A 10,249-nucleotide genomic window follows, 5' to 3' on the forward strand; every position below is an offset into this window, starting at 1 on the left:
GGGGGGGCCCCTTGCGTCATGCGGGGCCACGTCCGGCCACATCGTACTGTCTTTGAGCCAACGCAGACTCGGGGAGCGGAGAACCAGACCCCAGCGCCCGACCAGGGCACATCACAGTATTTAACCCAGCTTACGACGAGCCAGCAAGTGAGTGAGGGTCTATGTCCTGAGAACGGAAGGCAAGTGCATTCTCTGTTCACCGTGTGGACCGGCCGCCTCTGAGGCTGAAGGACCAAGTGCAGGGGGCAGGTAGGCGGGGAGGGAACGTGTCCGGCTCCTGGGAAGGCCAGGGATAAATGATGAATCAATTTCCCTCCCCCGGGGACCTCCTGCCCCCACGTGCCGCAAACAGGGAGCGGAGGGCGTGACGTTGTTTGGGGCCACCTCGAGGGTCGGTAAGGGAGACGGCAATCGGGTTCAGTAATCCACGCTTCCCGACCGGAGCCACTTCTGTGACCCCCTCGGGGCCCCGGCAGAAGAGGGGTGCTTGGGGGAGCTCCTCTGAGCCCCTCCCGGGGCCAAACCCTGCACCCCCGCCCCCACCAGCGGCTCAGCCTCCCGGGAGAGGCCGCGGCCGCCGACAGAGCTCGCCTTCCCCGGTCTGATATCCCCACATCTCCCATTAGGAGTTCAGTTATGGGAGCCTTCATAGCAGGTGTCATTAAATAGACATTAAGACCCAACAGGGATGTTTTACGGGACCATTACCATATGCCTGATGTTTGCGGTGACAAATGGAGATCCAGCCGACCACGCGTGTGATAATGGGCCCAGAAACACCCCCTGGGGTGAGGAAATGTGATGGGGGGGTGAGGCGCGCACGGGCTGCCTGGTGCCCTCCACCCGCCTCTGCCCGCCAGAGGGGGCTGGCTCCTCGTGGCCGACCCGGCCCGGAAGTCAGCCTCACCCCGGCCTCCCGGGTCCACCGTCCGGCCACCTGGCCAGCCCGAGCGTGCTCCAGAGAAGCCTGTCCTGCGACTTGAGGACAAACGGCCATGCTGCCTCAGTTTCCCTCAAGCCGACTGGTCTTTGGGAACCAGACGCCAAAGACTAAAAGCGTGCTGAGCTCCTTCATCCTTCTGCCGGTCTGGAGGGCTCGAGGCCCCATCCGGGCGAGGAGAAGCTGTCCTCAGTGACCCTGCACGACGTCACAGGTGATGGGTGTTTGCCCACACACCCATGCGCTCGGAGCCTCCGGGACCGGCAGGCGTGGGGTTCTGCCTTCCCACGGTCAGAGGGCCAGCTCTGTGACTTGTCACGCACACTCTGCTTCCCCATTTCCCTTCCCCGGGCTTCCCTGGGTGAGGACCATCGGCCGGGCCAGCCCCTTCCAGACCGTGACCTCGGGTGGTCCTGCGACTCACCTTTCGAACCCCCGTCTCAGGCTGGCACTTTCTGCGGGCGAGCAGCCGGAAGGCGGGGGGAGGCTCGGGACCGGGCTCCGGGGAGGGGGGTGGGGAACCCGGGTGAACAAGGCCATGTGCCTGCTGGGAAGGAGGGGGGCGGGGGCCGCCCTGAGCCCGAGGCCCCCGCAGACCCCGGCACGTGTCACGTTGACTGCCGCTCCGTTATTCGTTTGTCATCTAATTTGTGAAACTCACCTGTGTTGAACAGTCCAGGTCACTGGCAGTCCGGGTATTCCTCGACACCTGGTCCTGAAATATCGTCCTTAGTTACCCCGAACTGACTGAGCGGTGAGCGAGAGCTTCCAGAACTTTAATATTTTGATACCCTTTTGGATTTACAGAACAGCCGCAGAGACGGGGCAGAGGGCTCCCGCCACCGCCCCCCGGGCATTAAGAGAGCCTCATGGGATCGGGCGAGCTCGTCGAGGCTGGGACACGAGCCCCAGACCCCGACGCGGGTCCCCACGGTCCACTCTGCTACCCGTTCTGCTCCCCTGCGACTCAGCCTGACCCCAAGGACAGGTTTCCGTGGGGCCCGTGGGCTGCGAGCCCACCACACCCGCCGAGTGCCTGCAGGGCAGAGGTGGTGCATCCTCCCAGAAGCAGGGCCTCTCAGGGCCCCTCACGAGGCGGCTTCTCCCTTACGTGGAGCCCCAGGCGCCGTGCCCCAACCCCGCACGGAGGGGCCGTCTGGAGAAGCAGGGCCCGCTGCGGCCGTGGACGTCCCAGGACCCAAGGGCTTAAGACCGCCGCGGTGCGCGTCCCGCAAGGTCCTGGGCAACGAGGCCCCAGGACCGGGGCGGCCATGCCGAGCACCCTGTGTCGGGGCGGGGGCGGGGCCTCCTCTGAGATTTCCTGACCGGCCCGTCTGCGTGGGCGCTCCAACCCCGCTCACTGACGCGGGCGTCGGCATCTGCCGTGGGGGGACTGGTGGCCCCCAAAGAGAGGTGTCTGCACCCCGACCCCCGGAGCCTGTGGCCGTTACCTCAGTGGGAAACGAGTGGGTCTTGGCCGATGTAGTCAAATCACGGATCTCAACGGGACATCATCCTGGATTACCCCTAAATCCAGTGACAAGCGTCCTCACCAGAGACACGTACACAGGGGAGAGGCCACGTGAAGGTGAACAGAGACGCAGGGTCGCGGCCACAGGCAAGGACACGTGGGGCACGGCAGCTGGACGGGGCAGGGAAGGACCCTCTCCCAGCGCCTGTGGGAGAGGCTGTCCTGCCCACACCGAGTTTGGACTCTGGCCTCCAGCGCCAGGAGCGAATAAATTCCTGTTGCTGGCGGCCAGCACGCTCGTGGCCCCGGGAAGCTAACGCAGGATCCCTCGGGGAACCGTTAAGGAAACTGAGTCTCAGGGCAGCTGGGTGGCTTGTCAAAGTCACGCGGATACTGGGCATCAGAGCCAGGGCCTGCTCGCGGCCCGGGCGGCTCTGAGGTCTGCACTGCGTGGCTCTCGGAGGCGAGAACCACCTCCCCCCGACCCCGCCCCCGGCCCCGATGCCGGGCCGCCCCGATGCCAGGCCCAGCCCTGCCGCTCTGGAGCCCTGCGATTTGGGGCAAAGTATTCAACCCTCACCCTCCCAGTTTCTGCATCTGTAAAATGGGGGGCGGCGAAAACAGCACTTTGCTCCCTGGGCTGTTGTGGATTTAAGGGAGCAGGCGGGTGGATCCTCGGACGGCACCGGGAGCCATGCCCGGAACGCGGCGGCACCGGGGAGGCACCTGCCGTAACCATGGTCAGCGGGGTCCCCGCCCCCACTGGGACCAGGGTGTGCCACCCTCGAGGCCGTGGACACTGTGGGGTGTCTGGCTCTTTGTTGAGAGGCCCCCCCGGGCGCTGTAAGATCTGAGCCACGCCCCTGCCCTCCGCCCGCCCCACCCCCAAGTCCCGAAGAACTTGCCGGATCTGAGAGACACCCCAGCCCGCGGCTGGATCTCCTGCAGGTGGCAGGACGTGGGAGACAGGGCTGGGCGTCAGGCCCCAGCGACGGAGCCACCAGGGACCCTCAGCGGAGGCCCCCGGGGCGGGGAGGCCACCTGGGAAGCGGACGGATGGTGTCGTGAGCCCGCACCGGTGCCCCGTGTGCCACTGACTTTGCAGTCAGCGGGGGCAGCAGAAGCATCAGCCGCTCGTGGACACGGGCCTCACTCGGAACGTCAGGTGCGAGACGAACGGTGCGCGGGGCGCGGGGTCGGCGCCCAGTCTGTCCCGGCCAGCACGGCGCTATGTTCGCTCTTCCTGTTCTTCCAGGCTGGCAAACTGACCCACGCAGGGACGGGGAGGGAGAGGCCCCAAATCAAATCGGAGCGCGTCTGATGGCCACCGACAAATAGAACACACACGCCCGGGACGAGGGTGGGAGCTGGGCGCGTAATGTAATTCAGAGGAATGGCTTTGCCAGAGCAGACGGAAGCCGTGAGAGATTTACGCCCATGTGACAAAGGTTCCCGAAAGCAGCGGCTCGCCCCCACCCCCGCCCCGGCCTGAAATGATGATATCTGCTGTTGGCAGACGCAGCTGAATTGGAAAAAGAGAGACCGCGCTCGAGGATTGTCACTTCATTTTACTCTCCTGTGGCTGCCATCCAGCCGGCTCAAGTGCCAGCCCCTCTCGGGCCCCTCCCAGGGTCCTTCCTCTCCCCCTCCCCCCTCTTCTGCATAGAAGCCTAGAGAAGGAAGTGCTAAGGCCCCGGGGTCAGGAGGTCTGAGTTGATGTGGTTCTGCACTTTGATGGCTGTGTGACCTCAGGCCAGCCACCTGCCCCTCCACTGGCAGGGTTTCCCGGGCAGGGCTCTACGGGCGGGCCTGGACCACTGTTATTTTCTGAAAATAACAGCAGCAATGATGGCACCAATACTGTTTACTAAGTATTTATTCCAGAGCCCACCTGTGTCATGTCATCAATTCCTCAGGAAAACACGAAGGGAGGTGACCTCACTACTCCCATTTTACAGAAGAAATAGAGGCTTAGAAAGGTAAGATACTTTGCCCAAGGTCAAGCAGCTCATCGGGGCCACCCTGTATGGTTGTTCAGGTTGTGTACTGCACAAAGGAGCTATGCCTTAGAGGATGACATTTACGTTACAGACAAATGCTGACTTACAGCATGAAGTGGGCACAGGGCTCTCGGGCGCCCCGGGCACGTTCTAGAACGACATCCTTCATAAACGCACCCAGACACCCACGACACGTCCCCGCTCAGGAGCACGGGCACTCACACCGTCTCTTGGCCTGACTGCCGCTGACTCCGTGAGGTTGCCTGGCTGGGGGATGGAGCAGGTGCACACCGGGGTCCCCGAGACCCGGAGCCCGAGGGCATGAAGCGGGCCGACCCCTGGCTGGGTTGTGTCTCGCCCTGGGCTCCCCAGAGCACAGAGCCCAGGAAGAGGCTTACGTACCAGCACTTTCGGAGGACTGTGACCCCCACGGGCGCCCAGACCTGGCGGCTTCGAACAACACCCGCTCTTCTCTTGTGGTCAGGAGGGCAGAAGCAGTCTTTCCGGCCAAACCCAGGGGTCTGCGGGGCCGCACTCCCTCTGGAGAAGCCGATCTCCTGGCCCTTTCCAACCTCGAGAGCCACATTCCCTGTACTTCCCGGACTCCTGGCCTGGCATCCCGCCTCGCTCCCCGAATTTCCTCCTCCTACAACCAAATCTCCCTCCGCCTCACTCCAGAGAGGACCCCTGGGCTTGCACCCAGGGCCACTGCGGTCATGCAGGGTCACCTCTCATCCCAAGACCCTAAACCCGGTCCTATCTGTGAAACCCTGTTTGCCTTTCCAGGAGCAGGACCTGGGTGGGGCAGGGCGGTCATGGGGTCCAGGGGGCGGGGCTGTTATGCGGTGCGTCCAGGGGGCAAAGAGGTGACGCATCGCCTGCAGCCTGTGCAGGAGGCCAGCCGCTTGGCTGGGAGGGGGCACCGCCGGGGTGGTGGGGAGAGGAAGCACATTTCTGTGACCCCACCCGCTTCGGTCAAAGGTGCGCCCGTGGGGTGTGCACACGGCCCCACTTCTGGGTTGTGCCCAAGTGCATTCTGAGCTCGGGGACGTGGGAACAGACGAGGCCTTCAGGCTGTGGACTGGGGGCAGGCCCTGCTGACCTGCAGAGCCTGGGGGTTGCCCGCCCGAGCAGGGCTGGGAGAAGCACAGGCCCAGGGGGCTGCAGGCGGTGCCCAAGAGGGGTCCCCTGCAGGTGCCCAGCTCTGTCCTCAGGTGTGAGAACAGTCCGGACGGAGGGAGCACATGTGAACTGAAGCGGGAGGCTGGCAGTTAAACCCCGGAACCCGCACCCTCCCCCCGCCATGCCCTCCGACCTCTCGCCCCACCTTCTGACAGGGCGGCCGTGCTGGGCCATCTATTAAGTGGGGAGGCAGCACCCCCCCGCCCTCTCCCCGCCGTATATGGGGGCTCTAGTTGTGACTCCAATTGTTGACCCCACACCATCACTTTTAGCTTGAAGGAAGAGAGCTGTTTTGTTTGGCTCTGTTTTCAATTGGCATTAAGGTCTCCTGTGGGCCCACCCGGCCCTAAACCCCCGGCCCTGACCCTGGCCCTGAACTCCAGCCCGGACCCTGGTCCTAAACCCCGGCCCTGACCCCGGCCCTGACCCCAGCTGAACCCTGGCCCTGACCCTGACCCTGAACCCCAGCCCGGACCCCGGCCCTGACCCCAGGTGAACCCTGGCCCTGAACCCTGGCCCTGAACCCCAGCCCGGACCCTGACCCTGAACCCTGGCCCTGACCCTGGTCCTGATCCCGGCTGAAGCCCAGCCCTGACCCCAGGCCCGATCCCGGCCAGACCCTGGCCCAGGCCCCTCCAAAGCCCAACACAAACCATGAACTCGGCTGCCCCCTCACAGGTCACAAGAGCCCAGAGTCGTGAGCCTGCTTCTCTGCTCAGGGTCGCAGTGCTGCTGGGGGAGGACCACCGGCTGAGCCGAGGGCTGGCCTCGGGCACTCCAGGCTGCTCACCCCCTCCCATCCTGCGCTTCCTGCTCCCAGAGGCTGCTCCAAAGACAACGCCTTGACCGGTGCCGTGGCCGAGAACACCTGCACCGTCCGCGTGACTGAGCCCCGGTGAGGCCTCCACATACACCATCACCATGTGGGGTGCGGATCAGAGACCCACCCGTCCGGCGGCTGCCTGAGATCAAACCTGCCCCCCGCCAGCCTGGAGAGACGTCGCTGTCTCCCGTCTCTCCCTGCCCTCCACCAACGGGGTTGGTCATAGATCACACCCAAGGAGCCTGCACCCTCGACCCTCAGGTTTTGGCCAACAGAGAGGGAGCCCTAGGAGAAGGGGCAAGTGCCCCATCAGGAAGAGCATGGGCAGGGTCATCTGAATGACCTCGGAGGGCTTGTGGGCTCCTGGGAGGAACTGAGCCCGTGAGTGCATTTCAGGGAGACGCAGGTGCTCCCGCCCTACAGGTGGGAGGTCCAGGGCACCTGCCTCTTGGGGCTTCCCCGCTGACCCTGGGGACCAGGAGAGAGGCTGGGCCCCGAAGAGGGCTCCCGACCCGGCCTGCCCCCGTGTCCTTCCCAGGTGCTTCCATCCCCAGTCCTGCCCTGCCCCCTGCCCCATGTTCTCACCCCGACCCCTCCCTCCTGCACCTCTGCTCTCCGCTGACTCCTCTGGCGGCCCGGGGATCCCAGTGAGACTGTGCCCCAACCCCTCCCATCTGGAGGCGCAGGCCGGCTCTGGCTGCCCAAGTGAGGGCATCTGGCACCATCAGAAAGTTCCACAGAGGGACAGTTGACCTGACCTCCTGGCTTTGACCTTGGCCTTGACCATGACCTTGGTCCAAGTCCCAGTCCTGCTGCACTCACCCCAGGTAACCCCTCCACTCTGCCTCAGACGCACCCAGAGGGCGCCCCCAGACTTGGGCTGGGCCCCAAACACAATCACCCCCCAGCTGGTTAACGTGAGTTCCTGGTTTAAGCGGGAAGACGGACAGAGCACCCCCTTCAGACTTCAGCTCCTACGTGTGGGTCTGGGGTCTGCCTCCAGGCTCCGTCACTCGCCAGCTCAGTGGTCAGGGTAATGTTCTAAGAGGCAACTCTGTGGGCCTCAGTTTCCCTTTCTCACCTCACAGGGACGTCCTAAGGGGGACCGCAGACCCTTTGCGGGCTGTGGAGTGACGGACCGTTTCCCAATTTCTTTATCCCAGATTCGGGGGCTCCCCGGGGCCGATCGACCACCTCTCCCCGGCCAGGAAGGGCAGTTCCCCCGACACCGCGGGCTCGGGGCCTGTCGTCCTTACACAGGGCTCTGCGAGCCCCGCCCGCTACTGCGACCTACTTTCCTTCCCCGTAAAAGTGAGTTTGCTCTGTGCTGACGCACTTGTCTCTTTATTAGGGCAAACCGGGCCCTGGGAGGCAGCGTTGCAGGCCACGGCTGGCAAGGTTGCCATGGAAATTATCCACTTTCACTGAATTATTCATTTATGCAGTCCAGCTAGGACGTCCCCCAGGCTCACTGCTGTGACAGATAGACCCTCGGACGGACAGGCGTGTGGCAGAGAACGAGGGCAGGGGCCCCCAGCGCCTGCCCTGGGCTGCGGGGACTCGATCCACAGTGATTTCCTGCCCAGACTCGGAATCCAGACCCTGAGGGGACAAGCCTCCTCCCCCGACCCCGTTTCAAAACCCAGAGATGGCCGTCAGACAACTCAATCGGAAAAAGATCAATCGGAAAAATCAGCCCGGAATCACGCTCACCACAACGTTACCAGGGGTTGTTTCTGGGTAATAATATTTTGGGCAATCTTTTTTGAGTTTACTTATTTTGAGAGACAGAGAGACGGGGTGGAGGGAAGAGGGGAGAGAGAGAGAGAGAGGGAGAGAGGGAGGGAGAGAGGGAAGGAGAGAGGGAGGGAGAGAGGGAGGGAGAGCGCATATGCAGAAGCAGGGAAGGGGCAGAGAAAAGGAGAGACACAATCCCAGCAGCCTCTGCACCATCATCACAGAGCCTGACGAGGGGCTTGAACTCCCACACTCAAGATCGCAACCTGGGCGGAGACCAAGAGTCGGACGCCCAACCGACCGAGCCCCCCAGGCGCCCCCTTGTCTGGGTAGTCTTCGTGCCTTTTGCCCTTGATGTATTTTTATTTTGTTTGAATTCCCTAAAATGAGCACACGTCAGCATCATCTGAGCCGGGGGCAGGGGAAGGCACTTTCATCGAGTGTCACAATGTCCTCTGTGGCACAGGTGGCCACCCCCGCCGTGTGCACACCTCCCTGGACACCACGCAGGCAGCACCCGACCCCACCCCGTACCCGTCCCGCCTGCGGCCTCAGGGACGCTGGCAGGCGGCCAACCCCAGACCTGCCCGGAGCCCAGAAGCTCGATCGGAGCTCACTCGACACCCCCGCCCCCCCGCCCCGGCCGCTCTCAGGCATCCACAGGCCGACCGCAGTGCGGGCCCCGATGCACCCTCCCCTCCAGTTCCCGAGAAGCCCCTGAACTGACCAGCAGAGAACGAGTGAACACACGGAGCAGGGCTCATCCGCGTCCAGCACCTGGAGAGCGGAGCCCCCGCCCCTGCGTCAGGGTGCAGGCCCGGAGGGCACTCCGGCGGCAGCGGACGAGGAGGAAGCAGCCCCGGAGAGCACCCCGAGTCTCCAACAACGTGGCCCTGACGCGGGCGCTGGGCATCGCTGATGTTACCAGCGGCCAGGGCCCGCTCTCTCGCCGAAGTGTCGGGAGATCGGTAAAGATGGGTAAAGTTGCTCCTGTTGCCCGGAAACTCCTAGAAAAGAGAGTTAACCACGGTCAAGAAGGGAGCGTGCAGGCTCAGTTACCGGGTGTGCGCGCTGGGACGCAGGCGGGTCGGGTGGAGAGGTTTCCGACTGCACCTCCGCCCCGTCCCCAGCCTGGCCCTGACTGTTGCCCAGAGACCTGTGAGGAGCTAACACGAATCACGTAACGGGCAGAGGTTTTAAGTCCATCCCCGGCGGTGCCTGGTCCTGAGCCGTCCGCAGTGGGCGCTCGGGGCCCTTTCGTTGAACCCGGCTCTTGCCGAACGACTTCTTTTTAAAATCACCGCTTACCGGAAGCCTCCCGTGGAGGCCTGGCTCACGTCGTGGCCCATAAGCCGTGACGCCCGGGCCGCAAGGTGCTGGCGGCCACTTCTCAGAGACGAGGAAACGGTGTTCGCAGAAATTAACGTCAAGCGTCTGAAGTTCCCACGGTCCCTCGGTCGGCTGTCGTGAGGTTAACGCTGTGTGACAAACACCCCCAAACCCCACGGGCCACAAGCGCTTGCTCCTCCTGACAGTGTGGCTCCGGTGGGCTCGGCCCAGGGCTGCTCCAGGAGCCCGTTCGACTTCCTGAGTCCAGCGCTCCGCCGGGACGCAGGACCCTCGTGGCAGACGGCAGAAGACGGTAAACCAAGGCAAATGTGCAATAGCCAGTTCGTGAAACCAAGCCCCACACGAGTGGGAAAGGGGACACATGTGGAATCTTTAGCTGGGAGGGACCGTAAGGTGCCACCGCAAAGGGCGTGGGAGCATGTCAGCAGCGGGGTTAGGAAGTGGGAACCACAGGATGCCAAACCCACAGTGAGCTGCTGGCCTCACTCAGTCCTTCTCCCTGGGCAGAGCCCGAGCTGGCAGCTCCTGGGTGTCGGTGGCTCTCAGCGGGATGGAGGGATGAGGGATGGATAGAAGGGGAGGGAGGGATGAAGGAAGAGAGGAAGGGAGGAAGGGAGGAAGGGAGGAAGAAGGAAAGAAGGAAGGGAGAGAGGAAGAAGGAAGGAAGGAAGGAAGGAAGGAAGGAAGGAAGGAAGGGAGGAAGGAGGAAGGAGGAAGGAAGGAAGGAAGGAAGGAAGGAAGGAAGG

At 63.6% G+C, this 10,249-nt stretch overlaps 1 protein-coding gene across 1 annotated transcript in view; it reads left to right on the plus strand.

The window, feature by feature from the left end:
* WSCD1 (WSC domain containing 1) overlaps positions 1 to 10,249 on the plus strand; it is a 27,337-nt gene that overhangs the window by 13,578 nt on the left and 3,510 nt on the right. Inside the window, exons 5-8 of the mRNA XM_049635373.1 lie at positions 3,517 to 3,576; positions 6,414 to 6,488; positions 7,580 to 7,727; positions 8,969 to 9,121. Of these exons, the coding sequence (XP_049491330.1) occupies positions 3,517 to 3,576; positions 6,414 to 6,488; positions 7,580 to 7,727; positions 8,969 to 9,121 (436 nt within the window). The remainder of the gene's footprint in view (positions 1 to 3,516; positions 3,577 to 6,413; positions 6,489 to 7,579; positions 7,728 to 8,968; positions 9,122 to 10,249) is intronic.

The sequence above is a fragment of the Panthera uncia genome, chromosome E1 (genome assembly GCF_023721935.1).
Source record: "Panthera uncia isolate 11264 chromosome E1, Puncia_PCG_1.0, whole genome shotgun sequence".
NCBI lineage: Eukaryota > Metazoa > Chordata > Mammalia > Carnivora > Felidae > Panthera > Panthera uncia.